This window comes from Anguilla anguilla, chromosome 11 (genome assembly GCF_013347855.1).
Source record: "Anguilla anguilla isolate fAngAng1 chromosome 11, fAngAng1.pri, whole genome shotgun sequence".
NCBI classification, from domain to species: Eukaryota; Metazoa; Chordata; class Actinopteri; order Anguilliformes; family Anguillidae; genus Anguilla; species Anguilla anguilla.
Window position 1 is genome coordinate 17,879,954 of NC_049211.1, and position 16,662 is coordinate 17,896,615.

Genomic DNA, 16,662 nt, shown 5'->3' on the forward strand with positions numbered 1-16,662 from the left:
TTCAACGGTAGGCTACTGAATAGGATGGTAGCCAGTATATTTTTTTAAAGCAGTGTGCTGTATGAGAATTTGAATGTGAAATAGTTTTAGCCTTTATTCAAATTAATATTAATAAATGCAGGTATTGGCTTAGCAAGTGAACAGCAGAGCAGAACTTAGGCTACTGACTTAAGCGCAACGGTCGACAGACAAGACTCAAAGTACCGAAGGACACCTCAACCTTGTATAATGCACAGGGAAGAAACAGCTCACAGTAAGACATGTACAACATCATCGTGAGCTGTAGCCTACTTTACATACTTACTTTGGAAAAGGTAAATAAAATATAGTTGGTACCTAATGATGAGCAAGCGTTTTGGTGTAATCAAACCCATCTTCGTATGAATTGGGGTGGCTGTTTTTCTAAATGTTTGGCTTAACAGTTAAAAAAATTAAACATTCAAAAAGACATTTAAATTGTACAATTCATGAAAAAAAAAAATTTGTACTGCGAGCGATTTGCCCTCCCAGGCGGTGAGGGAATAACTTCAGTTAATACACTAGCACCCCCTCCTGCTTAAATCGCGTAACGGCATGCAGACGAGGAATAACAGCATCGACAGGATAATTACCCTGCCAACATGTAGGTCAATAAACGCATTAACCTAAAACACACAATTCCAGATTAAGTCTCTCTACCAGGACTTACCTTAACAATACACCAAGTACCACCATCAGTCATAGTTTTATCCATGTACACACGAAACATTTGCAATTAGTTCGCGAAGTCTCCTCCCTCTGTTCCTAAAGACATCAGACAGCTGCGAGTTTTTGTTTATACAATTATGCGGTAAAAGGCGACAAATATAGCCTCCCAACTTCAGTAAAACCGGTAAAACTTGTTTTAAAGAAAAAAGCGTAAAACGAACCAGACGCGTCTGTACATATAAGGGATGGGAAAGGAAAAAGAGAGACGTTTTTAAGATGAATGAGGTAGCGACGTACAAAGGGAGGTAATACAAGGAGAGTGATACCGGAAATTCAATTTTGACTTCAGCCAATTAAGGGGAGGCAACCAATTTAAACAAATTAATCGCGTCATAGCGTCACGAGACAAGACGTTAAAGCGGCCTGAAATCGCAGGTTCATTTATAAATTACTTGCACTTTCGGTGAGTAAAAATTCATTTTTTATAGCTTTCATATTTCACTCACTCATATTTCACGACTGAAGAAAATTCCACTGAACACTATTTTATGCAGAATATACTTCGAAGTTATAAGCATAAATGACAAGAAACTTAAGAAGCACAAATAGACAAGTTTGGTAATTTTCAGAAACTGGGCACATTTATTATTTCTGAACTATGCAAATGAAGCACAAGTAATAGTAATGACAAAAAAATGGCAAAACAAAATTTGCAACAAATTTTACCGCTGTACTTCCGGTTCGTGACAAATTGGCTAGGACATTGACAGCTTACAAAAGCTCTAAAAGAGGTCGTTTTCAGCCAAATCGAGTCTCGGCCAATCGCAGTGCTGTTCATTACAGATCACAGCCCACACCCCCACCACCACTACCTTACCCCCTGCAGCAGTGCCACCTGCTGGACAGATGAGCTAGTATTGCCTACAGCGGTGCATCGGGATGGGGATGCTGGAACTAGGGAGGTTTTATTGCAGATTCTTATCCCCATCGCAGTTTTCGGTTCATGCATGTTCGTGGTTTCATGGAATGGGGGTGGGAGGTCCTTGGGGGCTTCTACATAAGCAGATAAAGGAAAGGCACTTCCGAAAATAAAATTGTAATGGGGGGAGTGGGGACGGGGGGGTGTGGCAGAATACACACAGACATACAGGGGAAGGTGGAAAAATGTAACAGAAAAACAAACAAAAATATTATGATGAAAAGAAAAAAAAATTGGTGTGTTCTTAATATCTTCATCCGCTCATGACCATCCGGACGAGTTCTGAGAGACAGAGAGAAGAGAGAAAGAGGGAGAGGAAAAAAATGTTAGCAACAAACTTCTAACAGGGGACAAACTCTCCAGCTACAGCATCTAGGGGGCAGTCCCTGTTCCCCAATGAGCCAGCTGATTGAGTGGAAATTAACAATGTACAGCTTCCTGCCACGATATGCCAACATACATTTACTACAGGCCTACTGAGCCCGGCTCTCAGGGCAAGTTCTCCGCATCTGTGCCCCAAATGCGAAAGGTAGAGCCAGAGTAGACATCCCCTCGGTCGAGTGCTTAACAGAACTAAAATTCAAACTTTAAACGAGAGGCCTCAAACCCCAGCCCCGCACAGTATCTGCAAGTTTTTCCAGGTCACTTTCAATCAGCAGCCAATTCAGGCATCGGAAACAAGGCGCTGGCACGTTTGCCAACCACCGGCTGGAAATTCGGCACTTAAGCATTTAAACACACGCAAAAAAATAACATGGCACGCTGCCACCCTCTAGGATTTAAGTTTGAGATGCCGGGGTACTGTCTTTTTATCTGTCATGGAATTGATGCCGACAGGAAGGGCAATAGCGTTTAATTTCTCCCCACTCCTAGGGAATTCCCATGATCCTTTGCAAAACTTCAGCCATTCCCATTTCCCATTTTGCTTGCTGGGGGATGCTGTAGATGGAGGCTTATTCCCAGCTTTAGACTCAGTGGTGAGAAACTGGGGAGATAGGGAGGGGGGTGGGGTTCAGGGGTATGGAAGAAGTTGGCAGGGAATCAGGTCTAACTCCTGTGCAGCCACAGCTAAAGATCGGCGCAGGCCATGAAACCAGGGATCGGTTAGGTTAGCGGCTCTCCTCATTTTATTTTACTACGAGGCGCAGAGAGGGCAGGGCGCTGGGCGCGGGGAGGGAGCTCGGGAGGAGCGGGCGAGAGGACTTCGGGAGGGAAATGGGAGAACTAGAGAGAGAGAACTTTAGGCCCAGCAACTATCAGGTTCCAACAAGGGGAGGGAGGAAAAGACACCAGCAAGAGAAGGAACTCACTGCAAGGAACTCTGGGGTTAGTAAAGGAACGACTGCTCAGATTCCGGTGAGCTGGGGAGGACACGCCTCCACATTTGGGAGAAACCATCAGACGAGATTTGGGGGGGGGGGAATATAAAGTGCAGTGTCTTGGCAGATAGACTTTAGGCAAATACAGCTGTATTTTTTCTCTGTGGGATATGGCTGTTTTATTACTTCATTGTGACAGGTTGGCCCTTTCCCAAGTGTGGCTATATCAAGATCTTCCAGAAGAGGGCACTTCATCCACCATTCTTATTTTATCATTGGGAATCCCAATAATTTTGCACAAATGGTTTTGTACTTGGGTATGACACATAAAAGCCAAATTGCCAAAGTGACTCACGCAAATGCCAATCATCGCGCTTCCCACGGAGGCATCGTGATGTAAAAGCGCGACAGGGCTACGTCCCCAGCTCAGATGTCAAACAGTCATCCCCTCTGCATCTAAAAAAGTCCAACTCCCACCCCCCACCCGCACGCCCCCAAAAAATACTCAGAAGACTGGGGGAGTCCCCCTAAGTAAAGACAGGGACATCTCAACACATGCAGAGCAGCATGCTGCAGCCAGGGGGCGACAGAGGAAGGCTGCAGGAGAGAAAGAGTCCAAAAAAAGGGAAAAAAAAAGAAAGACATCCCAAACAAAACTCCTGACGCCACCCAGCTCTCTCCAGCAGCGTGGGCCAGAGAATAGCGGGCCACCCCGAGGTCAAGAGAGCCTTTGTCCACACACACACAGGTACAGTATGGGTTCAGTAACGGCCTATTCTTAACGTGCAAGCAGCAAAAACCTTATCATCGCAGAGTCGTAGACTATCTACTGAATTTGCGTAGCAGAGAGCCTCCTATCGAGGAGTCAGTTTAGTGTTTTTACATATTATCCATCTACACACCAGGACACCTGATTGGAGCCATTCAGGGTGAGCACCTTGTCCAGGGGCACAATAGCAGAGCCGTACCTGGGAACGGAACCAGACCTTCCAGTTACAAGCCCAGTTCCAGAACCTCTGCACCATGTCGAAAGCAAAACCTAGACGCGTGAGCACGGGGCCTGGTGCTCTTTCTGAGGGACAACCTCATCTTTCTGTATGCTTTCTGTACCATAAGGCAGAGAAAGGAGGAGGGAAGAAAAAGAAAGACAATTCCCTGACCTCTGCGATCAGACTCCTGTATGTATATATTTTTTTGGCTTGGTTTATAGCGGTGCAAAATTCCACAGCTTTTCCCAGGTCGGCTGTTCTACGGCGGCTGCGACTACCCTGTTTGTACTTAGTGTCTACAGACGTACGAGGCGCTCATGAGCACGACCGGACAGGCAGGCCACAGCACTATCTATAACACGGTAGCTTTGCAGAGAACGTTCTAGAACTCGTGCCCCAGCTAAGTAACAAAGTCGCTGACACACAGAATTAAACTATGTAATAATCTATATAATAATTTTAATTACGCAAAGAACGCTTTCTGTGATCCGACTTTACCAAATAAGAACAGGATGCTTATAAAATGACAACCGAGCGGGGAATATTGGCGGTACATGCTTTTCGTCACAGCTCCGAGACTAAGAGGGGTAAGAACGCAGTAAAAATGCCGCAAAACGCAACATTTACACCCACAGTCACCCGGAGAGCGTGGATGCGTTTTACCCCAAACTGCTGTAACACTGTCACAGAGTAGCCACAGCTGTACAGCGAAGGGCCTGTTTAACATCGTGTGTGTGGGGGGGTGACCACGCCTTCTCATTGCGGCAATAAGGAAAAGCTGAGTGGCGCCCTCTGCTGGTATACGTGCTGATGGAGCGGGGGGGAGCTCGCCCGTACCGACGCTCAGCCAGACATGATGTGGCGAACAAAGGCTGCGGGAGAGGAACAACAGTTAACAACGTGAACACCAGGGAGCGACACCAGGGGGAAAATCTACATTTTCAAATCGCACGACGAGCCACATGACAGGAAGCGCCCGCCGATGTCGTCATCGTTCCCCCCCTCCGAGCAGAGCGGGAGAGCGATGTGCGTTGCCGACATCGACGGCACGGTCTGAGAGAAGGAGCGAGGCTTCACGGACTGCAAGCGCGACTGCGTGTGTCATCGGCCACCCGCTGATGCGAGCCAATCACGACGCTGGCTACATCTGCTGGTTGGTTTGCACCAGACTGTGGCGAACGGCACAGCACAGCCCCACCGATTACAGGGGTCATGAACCCTTGTTCCCTCATCACATCCTTGCAAGGCATGTGCAGTCGGCATCTTTCCATCATCCCAGACCTTCACTGTCCTGAGAAGGTTACCACCTGTCAATTAGCCTCTCACATGTAACTTACCTTCACTTAAACTACAATTACCATGGTGCCTACACATAACTTTGTATCTGTCAGTGCAAATTCAAACGTGTTGGATGTGCCTGCTAAATGGTATGTGGTGACTAAATTTACAAGTAATACAAGCAATGAAGGAATAATTAAAGAAACTGTCCAGTTCAGAAGACTTGACTGTCATATAGAAAAGTGTTGCTTTTACAGTCAGTCAACAGACTGGGCTATGTGCCAATGACCTGGCACAGAATCATGGGAAATGTAGTTCATATAGTGGCCTTAATCCTCTTTTCTTATAACGCATCTGCATTACCTTCATAATTGATGCACCCGTTTGCGTCCTCGTGTCCCGCCAAAAGTGTCTCTACCTCTTCCTCTGTCATCTTCTCACCTGGAAAGGACACATTCCCACAGCAGCATGTCAAACACACAGCCATTAATAACCAAACTGTTTAAAATGACTGAGTTTTGAGGGGGGGGGGGGTGTCAGTAGATTACTCTACTGTAAGAACCCAGCGCAAAAATATACCCCCACCCTGAAATATGTGAGTTTGAAGCCCTGATGGAACATCCATAATTCCTAATGGCTGCGCTAACTAATGTCTCGCGTTCCAACAGACGCCATTTCCAAAACCACAGAGATGCTCTCAATATGCCACCGTTTCAGCCACTCGGGATCTTACAAGCAGGTCAATGTCCCCGTTTGCAGCTTCCTGTTTGAGCCTTCTGCACAGTACACCCATCTGCTTCTAATAACACCCCGAGTAATTCCATTTTGTACATTCATTCTTCTGCCTGAAGTATCCTAAAGCGCTTCTCCCATTTGGCGTTTTGGTGATGGGAATGTGAGCGAGATAACGGCTCGGCCAGGTTAACCCTCCCTAACCGTGCCCTCTACGGCACACCTCTCCGGAATGTGCGTACCCAGCGTGGTGAGGACGTGGCGCAGCTCGGCGCCCATGACCGTGCCGTTGCCCTCCTTGTCGAACACGCGCAGGCCCTCCACGAAGTCCTCGAACGAGCCCTGCTCCTTGTTCTTGGCGATGGCCTGCAGCATGGGCAGGAACTGTTCGAAGTCCAGCATTTTGAGGTTCATCTCTGCCGAGGCCAAAGCAACAAAGAGAAGAGTTACTCGGGACCTCGTGGCTTTTATCAGTGCATACAACTCCCATCATGTATTTCACCCAACAGGAAATTACATCACAAACCCAGGATGCACACAAACTGAGGGGGCAGGAGTCTGGGGCTGTAGATTCCATATCAGATGGTCAACTCCGGAGTTCCTTCCAGCCTATCTACTTCGCAACTATACAATATTACGGCTTATAAATATTCATTAAAAAGGCATACTCAAGGACACATACTGCTGCCACCGCAGTTTCTGGTTACAGTTTTTTCATGAATAGTCATAAGATATGCCAAACTGGATCGTTTCAGCTTCAATAGTACATGCAGAACTTTCAGTGATAGACTAGAGAAGTCTGTGGCTGGGTGTGGTACAATGTTTAGTTCAAGTCTGCGGAAATAGAAGACCCAGCAGTTCTGAAAACTATGTGGGGCATTAACCATTGTAACTTTGTAGAAAACAAACACCCATACATCAATTGGCATATGTGAAAGAGATTACAGTGCATACAGTGCATACATAAACAAATGAAAATCAAAAAACTGTCCTCCTTTCAAATGCTTTTTCTCAGTATGCATTTAGGTATGTAACAGTAATAACGGCTTGTTCAGACATGACACTTCCCTTAAAAACAAGCCATCTGGTATCAAAGAAGGTATTTTAGGGTTGTTTGAGGAAAGAAAAGGCAGGCCATCTGTGTCTTACTGAAAAGTGTCAAACTAAGCAAAGTGAGGACAGTTAATATAACTGAAAACATTTCACCCTTTGTACCTTGTGTAGTCCTATTAAAATTTAGCATTTTATCAGACGACTTTTGGAGGGTTTTTATTATCGTTTTGAAGTGTGAGCATCACCTGCTCTTCGAGGGGATTTCTTGTTTGCAAAACAATTTCGATCCGAGTGGATCTTTTGTCAGTCCAGCGCCACACAATGAAGCGTCATTGCTCACACGATTACAGGGTAGTTTTGGGAACGCTCACTGCTCGAGCGCTCCAGAGCGAAAGACCTGGAGCGGGTGTGTGGGCGAGCGCGTGAAGCGGCGCCATGGCGACGCGGCGCGAGCCTCACCCTCGGCTTTAGGGTTCCCCAGGACTTTGAGCACGTCGGCGTTGACCGGGTTCTGGCCCAGGGCCCGCATCACGTCCCCGCATTGGCTGTAGCTGATCTTCCCATCGCCCGTGCGGTCGAAGAGCATGAACCCCTCTTTGAACTCTGAGAGGGAGGGAGGGAGGGAGAAAGAGGCGGACGTGAGAGGTGGGAGGAGAGGATGGAGGGAGCGTGTGAGTGTACGCGCGAAGAGGGACTGCATGAGTGTGTATGTGAGTTAGTGTGAGTGAGTGGGTGACGGGTGAGTCTTTAAGAGACTGTGTGTTAAAGAGCATGTTTGAGGGCAAGTGAGTAAGTGTGTGTCAGAATGTGCATAAGGGGACATGATACTGAGGGGCCGCAGGTGTGCGTGTACATTTGAAAGTGATGAATGACAAAAAGGACAGAGAGAATGTAAATAAATAAATAAATAAATAAATTAAAAAAAGTACCAACCAGGACACACAGAAGCGAAAAAAGATAAATGGTGAAAACCAGAAGCTGATTGGTCAGTTTACAGGGCAGGAGGTGGGGCTAAGAGTGTGCATCCCCTCCTCACCAGCACTGTGAGGCTTTTAGGGGTTTCCCAACACGCAGCCTGACAGAGTCCAGAAACCCGAACACAAGCATGCCACGCAAGGAACGAGGACAGCCGAGCGCTCGGAAAAACACCCAAACAAGGACAATGCGCGTCGCGCGGAACCAATCAGCACTGTTGTTTCTGTTAGGTACGTCCAGTCTCGCATGTCCATGTTAGGACGTCCCATCACAAAACCTTCTTCGCTTCGGACGGTGGGGCACTGCAATTACCCGACAAGGACGCAAGCACCATTTAAAACTGCACTGTAATATACGGACTGGGGAAAAAAAGACACCAGAACAGTGTTATGAGCACCAGACACGAAGACAGACATAATGGCAGGTATACAACACAGAGACGTTACATAAAGCCCAATGCCAACATCTAGAAAGTCTTGCTAATGCACAGTAAAACAACCACTGCTACCATGAACTCTACTGATGTCTGTACCTTTACTCCAGACTTGAGAATAGGTAAATGTGGATCGTGGTTACAATTTACACTCTTATCTGTGGCATTAACACACGCCATGACCATAATGAGCCATTGGCTTCATGACACGTCCTTCTGTGTGACAAGTTTGAAAGGGCTAGTGATTGTGTGCATTCATGAGAGTGCGAGTGTGTGTGTGTGCCAATCTGGACCGAGCTCAAAGTCCTGACAGACAACCCACCACGAGACCTCCTGACTCCGAGGACCCGCAGAATTCATAGAGTGCCTTTCCTACCTTCCGTTACCTTGACACCTGAGCTGAATTTCTACGATACTTTGACGGCTTGATGCCCCGGTTGCTGTGGCGATGACATTGGTGATCCGTTAGTTCGGGCCGCTGCTTAATTTTTCGATTTGATGATCGCGTTTCCAACTTTCCACATTAAAGTTTAAAATTAATGATGGTCATGAAGGGGTCAGTGGAGGTGAACCGCGTCCCACCCACCCTGCTGCCTATTATTCCAGCCCTGACGTCACATGACAACAAATGCCTGGGGGTGGGGGGAAATGCTACACAACATTCTGTAATCTGAGTGCCTTTTCAGGTTTTATTTATTTATAACCAGCATTTCAGCTTGAATGACAACACATACTGTGCTATTTGCATGTTATTCTTCTTTACGTGTAGGCAGGAGGAACCATTATATCAAGACAACTTCTAAATATTTTGTGCAAAAAATATCAGTAATGAAATACATAACATACAATGAATAATTCTGACTACAATATATTGCAGTATTTCAGACTTAACATAATTTAAAAAATAACTCCAGTGCACAAAATTTAAATTCTTTTTATTCCCAAAGGCAAGTTGATAAATTCAATATAACCACCTACAAGGCCTCATAAACAATCAAAATATCCACTCAATGTAAATATATATACATAATAATATAAAATGTGTTTATATAATTTGCATATTTGTTATATGCGATAAAACGACATAGGGAACAACCTTAACGAGTTTTTGGTGGATGTTCTAATTCACTTTAAAGCGTGCGCTCACGTACTTATACTGACTATAACTGCATGCCATATCGTCGTTTAAGGTGGCGTCGCATTAACGATTCAGTACAAAGCTTAGGTAATTGTGGATATAAGCTATGCTATGGAAAGAATAATGCTCGCCTCCTTAACAATTGCATTATTTTACCCCGCCCACCGGAAAGCTCCTTAACATTGTTACATGATGAAAAGTGTCACATAAATAAAATGCATTATTATTAGTTATAGTAATTTTAGTAACATATTTACTATTAGTAGTAGTATTTATTAACAGTTGCATTTTGCGTTCTGTGGATCGGCCCCGAAAAGGGCGTTTGCCAAACAAATTAATTCCAATACATAAACTACAAAGAGGTTTTCAAACTAAAGTTATCCAGTGTGTTTTGTGAGCAGGGTTACGCCAGCGTCAAAATGGAACTTTGTCTACAATCAGTTCTGAAATTCTTCTCCAACTAGCGCGCAAGGACACCGGGGCTTCTCCCAACTCGCTGGAATGTAGCACGTCCCGGGGCGGCCTGAAACTAGCTGCATTTCTTTTGCCTTATAAGGCATTGAGATGGAGAGGGAGGAAGAGCCGTAATCCGTCAACCATCTTAGTTTATACAAATAAGAGGGAGGAAAGGAAATTAATCAACCGCTGTGCCAAACGCCAAAAAAGGAAACATGATATTCTCGGACAGGAAACTAGCTTTTGCTAACAACCGAATCGTAGAATACAAAACAAAAAATAAATTCAGTAAACATAAGTAGTATCTTGCATGAGCCAGCTAACCAACACGCTTTGCTAGTATACAATAGACAACCGCAGGCACCATCCACATTAAATTTCGCAGTAATTTTCTTCCCCAGCTACAGTCAGTAGTGTAACGTTAGCTGGCCGAGGAGGTAATTTACGATACTAAAACACATCCATCCAAAAGTAATCCCTTTTCTAAAATATGTTTTGCCCGCTATGCTAAAACGCAAACACTTCCGGGTATCGTTCTACTTCCTAGCGACTAGCCAGGCAGCTAGCAGGAGAATGCTGGATTTCAACAGCAAATACAAATCGTGCATACATTTCCATACAAATACAGGAAGATGACAGTGTGAGTGTAGTAAACAGTTTTGAGTAACATCTGCAACGTTATCTTCCCAATAATGCCAAACTACCAAGTTAACTAAAAACCGGCCAATATGTTCAACACACATGCAGCTGTGACATACTTCAAAAGAATGAATCCGAGCACATACTTTACCAAGCTTCATAGAAACTCAAATAGCAAACTAGGGTAAACTCACTACACTTCAAGGTTCAGCTAAGCATACAGCTTCAACTTAAATTATGTTTGGCATGCTATTATATCGGCATGCGGTTTTCAATTTGTGTTACTTTATGAATGTCAAACGTTTTCACAAACTACCGGCGTGTTTGAAACCAAAACGCACAACAAACCCAAACACACAAAAACACAGGTTAGGGAATTGTTCAGAACGCCTTTCCCATCTCACACCAATGCTTCATTTAAGCATCAAACTCACCGTGTATTTCATCCTTCTTAAATTCAATCTGAAAAGAATAAGTAGTTTCACAAGGAACAAGAAGAAACAAAAGGAGGAAAGGTGTTTTCAGATATCTGGTAAATTAGAATGACAGACAGGCCCAATAAGCTCGTGATAAGAGACTAGCCAAGAAATACGAATGAATCTGCAAATGCAGAATGCTCCCGCATTTGCAGAAATGAGAGATGTGATAGGAAGAAGCGATGGGAAAACATTTTAAAACTGCAAACTCACCAATGATTTGGTCTTCCGAGAAGTCAGACTGTTCAAGAGAAGAATATAATCGATAAATACACGGCCAGCTAACGAAGCAAATTCCACTGGTCTGCCTGATAGATTAGCCACCACAACTATTTTTTCAACGTTATAACTTATTTAGCAAACTGTCCCAGGAACGGACTCAGGGACAGAGCAGTATAACAACTAGCTAGTGGCTCTGAACAGGATGGATAGTAAGGTTAGTTAACGTCAGCTATCGAATTGGCGAGAATTTCGGCTAACACATAGCCATCTAGCTATATCTAGCACCTGGGCCGAGGCTTCCGTTGCATTGTTGCGACATAATTGTTGGGTGTGTTAATAGTCATATCTTTACAAAGTAAAACTAGGCCTACTACAGAACAGTTTGGTAAACTGGTACATTCGCGATTAGGCCACAGTAGCTTTCTACAAACACATCGCGTGCAAGTTGCAGTTTTATCAGGTTAATAAGCTGACGTTACTGCAATGTGACGATCTCACAGGCTCCATTGTAAATAGCTAGCATCGGCTACGTTCGTTTAATCGATTTAAAATAGCACTGCTTTCATTTAGGGTTCATATATTTGCAGTTAAAATCTAAATACGCCAACTCTTAGGTCGTCGGAAAAATATATTGACCTACCATGGCTGTGCCTGTTGTGTTTCGTGTCGATCAGAGTCGGCAGCAGGAATGTGAAGGGTGGAAGTCTGGCGATGATGGGATAGTCTCGGTAAATGACGTCATCGATTGTCGAAGAAGGGCGCCGAAAGACAAGTCCTTCTAAGGGCGTTAACTCACTTTTTTTTAACGTAAAGGAGTAAAGAAATGCGCACGACTTTCCAAACCGCTCCCACATCTCTTCTGAGGTGTTATCTGATTGGGTACCGGTTGTTGATCCTGAGGAACACGGTGACCTTTGACAGTTTTAACTTTACGAGTGAATTGGCTCTGTTGTAGGCTAATAGATCTTCTGATGTTGCTTTGAGTTACTTAATCGATTATATTATTACAAGTGGGCTCCTTTGAATAATACGCTCCTTAATACAAGGCCACAACGACCACAACCCTCTTTATTACAAACATTTTGATTGTACTGGCAAAAAGTTTTTCTGCCCATGAGGTAAAAAAAAGCTGTTGTGGTTTTGCTTTTTTCCCAGTAGCTTGTTTTTTTAATTTAATTTTTTGTTGTTGCAAACTTCCCTCAAACAAATCATGCATGTGGCAAAACTTGAAAGAAAATGTAGCCTATTCATTCTTGCATAATATTCTTTATTACAATGTTTCAATCTTTTGTGGAAATAATATTGAACAGTTCATATTACTGTGTGGAAGAGGTTACTGCGTCAAAAATCCCACTATATGGCAGTAGGGGTGAAAAGATCGACCGGCTTTTAACCAATGCACCAATCCACCAATCCAAGTGTCTAAAATGTGCCTGCATCGATTGAAAAATGCCAAACAGTCCAAGTTAAAAGGGGCAACATTAAAAACCGACTCACCTTTCAAAAGTACATAAACTTCACTTTCTTTGCAAGTTATAAAGAAAGCAGAGTTCCTCTTATTTTGAATTATGCGACCGTGAATGGATTAGAGCTTTTATGCCAGCCGCGGCTGGCGGAGCCACGGTTTGGAAAAAACATTAAAAATACTTTTAAAAAAAACATTTAAACAGTGACTTAACTAAAAGATTTTCATTTAGAATTTGATTTCATGATCTAAAATAAATATTTTTTACTGACAAAATGTACAACAAACGTTAAATTAACCATGTAAAACTGAATTGTAAACTATATCACATCCGAACTTAACTGAATAGGAGCTAAATTGAACTGAAGCAGAGCTAAATTGAATCGGAGTTGGACAGGATCGAATCGTTGCTTTTGTCCGTGTATCTTTCTGGTATCTTACATGTAGCGAGATGCCAATCTAATCTTCTTACAGAAAGATTCACACCCCGAACGCTATGACAAAATAGGCTGTTTTTGCGTCTTTATTCGTAATGTTACGGTAGTGCGGTCGACCTGAACTGTAGTAGAGAGCTGTACGCAGTAAAGGCCCAAATGCCGTCGAGTGAACTGATATTGCCTGGGCGCGAGCACCATCATGTGGAGATTCTTAGAAAAGGCAGAGGGGTAGAATGAGTTTTGAAAAAAATTTTTTTAAGGTTTTTTATTTATTACATAGCCTACTGTGTTGAGAAGCTATAGCGGAACATAGGCAAAGCTATACAACTTAGGAAGATTACATAGGTTCATTTTTAATTGAGTCAGTCACGTTAAATATGATTTTTTGTCAACTTTCAGTGGCAGCAGTTTATGAGTACATTACATTACATTTATTTATAAGAGTTTTTATCCAAAGTGACGCACAATAAGTGCATGAGTAAAAAGGAGACATTTAAGTTTGCATCAAGCTATTTTGCTGAAACCGTTTTGAATTGATGGGAGATATTAATGAGAGACAGAGAGGGCAGAAACCTTTAGCCAACATTTTTCATGGCACTGTCGTGGTGATTTTTCTGCCACCTGTTGGTGATACTGTGCTCATCTCTTTGTCTCTCTCTCTGTACAGTTGAAAATTAGCCATGCTGGCTAAATTGACACATTTACAGAAATGTTTATTAATGTGCACTGTCCCTGTAAAAATAAACGGAATAAAGTAAAGTATGCTAATTTTGTTACAGACTGTTTTGACTTTTGAGGCTTGATTGTTGGTGGTTTTTGTGCTCACAGATTGGAACTGATGTAATCTAATTATTGAATGGTATTTCCAAGGAAAGGCAGGATTCTTTTCGTGCACCTTTGTTAGGTTTTGGTCAGAGCAGGAACCTGTAGATGACACAATTTTTTTTCCTTGGGAGGAAGAATAACTACTGGTTCTAGAGCACGGTAGTCATCTGTAGGCCCTTCTTTGGCCTGAGCTCTGTGGATTACCACCTCTAATACATAATTATTCATATGTTTTTTGTGATTTATTTGGCTTGTTTGTTGTCTGGTGTCTATCATTTTGTAATAATTGTTTGGATTATAGTCAGGGGTTTTCAACACTTTGTTTTGTTTTGGGCCTCTGGGACTTGTGTGTTATGTCCAGACAGTTGTCCCCCAAGTCAATATGATGCGGGTGGAATTTGGGATGTAATGACATTGCAATAGCATATTCCTGAAACATGCACAAGCATTTTCCTATCGGTTATATTTAAAAAACTGCCCATGAATTGTGACTACGTGAGAGATGTCCACAGTGATTATGAAAGCAAAGCAGAATACAAAGAATCACAGAGTGACAAGTCCAGTGTGGGCGTCTTTTTCAAGAGTATAACACAGATCAGAAAAACACCTGTGCAAAAATATGGCTGCACGACAGACATAAGTAGGCTGGTCATGACCCCTTCCCACTACACCACAGACCCGCTCAGACAACATCCTTGATCCATTAACTAAGAGTTTGAACCTATTCATAATATAATTTTTTCAAAATGATAAACATATCAATTTTTTCATAGTGTGCTGGTACTTCTTTCCTTGAGCACAATGATCCCAGGTTGTGCATGCCATCAGAAATGGCTACAACTGAAAAATAAGTTTTAACATAATTATCCAAAGAACAATATGTTCTCTTACAACCTCAGCGAGGGCAAGCTGCTTCAGAGGTACTTGAACAGATTTTTTTTTTTGCTTTAAACAATCATCCCCATAATGCTCCTATGTAGCCTACAGGTTGTTATAAATTTCTGTAAATATCTAAAATATCCTTGTGGAACACAAACACTGTCTAAGCCAATAAAATAAATACACTGAAGCTGAAATAAAATGGTAAAATCCCCAGGGTGAACACTCCTTTATACTGCTGATCTTGACTGTCTCAATAGTAGATCAGATCACTGCTGTTCATATTTTTTAAACTGTGGTGGACCGACAACTGGCCTCGTTTGAGAAACTAAAGGGTACCATTTGTTTGCTAGCTGTGACAGGATCCATGTTGAAAATTGTACATGATCCCTATCAATCAATGCATTAATGAAGAAATAAAGAGAAAATTTGGGGGTATAGTCATCCATTTTTGAAATAGAACAGAGCACTGGGGACTCAAGACCCCTCCCTCAGACATACATGTGTCGATTGAACACACACACGCAAGTTGATAAAACATGCCAACGTGCCAGACTTGAATTTATCAAAAGCTGCTGAGCTACAGAATAGCAGACAGTACACTGCTGGCAGTGTCATACTGAGGGACTGCTACATTCTGTCGGTCTCTCTGGGTTTAATGAAAAACATTACATGTCCAAACATACTTTCCTTTGGAGAAGGCTGGCTAGGGGGCGCTATGGGCTAAAATCAAGCACTCTGGCCATATGTTTGCGATCTCTCCTCCACAATCACTCGCTCACCATAGAGACATATGACAATATCATATTTAGGCTGATTATGAAAAAAGATGCAACGTAAAACATATCTGGGTTGATTAACATGGGGAATATGTGTAATGTAGCTTACATAATAATCAACCATAATTCCTTTTGGCACAGCCATATGAAGCAACAAGAACTACTGAGAAGACAAATTGCTCAAGAGGCAATAAAATTGACTTTTTCGGAGAGAGCTTTTTCGGTCACGACAGCTGCAATCGTCACTTAAATCTCTTTTCAAAATTCTAACTGCAAACCCAAGCATGTACAATCACAATCGTGCCATTTTCCAAACATGCACATTCATAATAGCAGTACTATTTTTAATGCATGTTCAGTGGATTTTACCGTTAAGCCCAGTTCCTGCTTCACCAAACTTGTGCCTTTATTTTGATTAAATGTGCACTGAAAATCTCTGTCCAGTACAGAAAGGACGCTGAAAACTAATATACATGTAACTCTTGAAATTTTTAGAGCATCCCACACTGGCCCTGTCACTGCTGTGGCATGCTGGGATATGTACTCACCTCCAGTGTGCTGGGGTCAAAGGGCTCATCTGAGGGGCGCAGCATTCGGGGTTTGAGCTCCGGAACGGGCCGTGGTGCGGGGGTCGTGGGCAGACAGGGGAAGGGGGGCCCCAGCCTTGGGGCGCCCCCAGTCGACGGAGATTTCTTGAGGGATGGCTCTCGTTTTGGAGCCATCGTTTATGGTCTGGCAATGTCTTCCCTTCTTTCTCTCTCTGTCTATGTCTTTCTCTCTCCCACACTCTCTTCTCTCCTTCTCTCTTTCTTTCCCTCGTTCGTGTCCGATGGACAGCCGGCCAACTCGGTCGCTGCTTGCGGCGAGCGTGAAGCATAGAATTGTGAGAGACAAAGTGTGT

At 43.4% G+C, this 16,662-nt stretch overlaps 1 protein-coding gene across 5 annotated transcripts; it reads right to left on the reverse strand.

Annotated features, from left to right (window-relative positions):
• Positions 1-1,306: 1,306 nt before the first annotated feature.
• LOC118207755 (myosin light polypeptide 6) lies at positions 1,307-16,644 on the reverse strand. 5 transcript variants are annotated; one of them, XM_035381718.1, is made up of 7 exons: positions 16,310-16,644; positions 11,113-11,140; positions 7,497-7,640; positions 6,227-6,400; positions 5,616-5,693; positions 4,812-4,846; positions 1,307-1,948 (listed from the first exon to the last, which is right to left on the reverse strand). In XM_035381718.1, the coding sequence occupies exons 1-6, from the start codon at positions 16,481-16,483 to the stop codon at positions 4,818-4,820; spliced, it is 627 nt and encodes a 208-aa protein (XP_035237609.1). In that variant the 5' UTR covers positions 16,484-16,644; the 3' UTR covers positions 1,307-1,948; positions 4,812-4,817. The 5 variants fall into 5 exon arrangements, with proteins under 5 accessions (XP_035237609.1, XP_035237611.1, XP_035237608.1 ...); XM_035381720.1 differs by lacking the exons at positions 11,113-11,140; positions 16,310-16,644 and adding exons at positions 11,368-11,395; positions 12,017-12,152; XM_035381717.1 differs by lacking the exon at positions 4,812-4,846 and having other exon boundaries at positions 16,310-16,636.
• Positions 16,645-16,662: the final 18 nt, after the last annotated feature.

Coding starts and splice junctions, on each gene's coding strand:
- LOC118207755 (XM_035381718.1), bottom strand. CDS start 16,483: ATGGCTCCAAAACGAGAGCCATCCCTCAAGAAATCTCCGTCGACTGGG. Junction 6,401..7,496: donor GGGGAACCCTAAAGCCGAGG/GTGAGGCTCGCG, acceptor TGGCCTCGGCAG/AGATGAACCTCAAAATGCTG. Junction 4,847..5,615: donor CGGGTGCATCAATTATGAAG/GTAATGCAGATG, acceptor CCTCTCCCGCAG/CCTTTGTTCGCCACATCATG.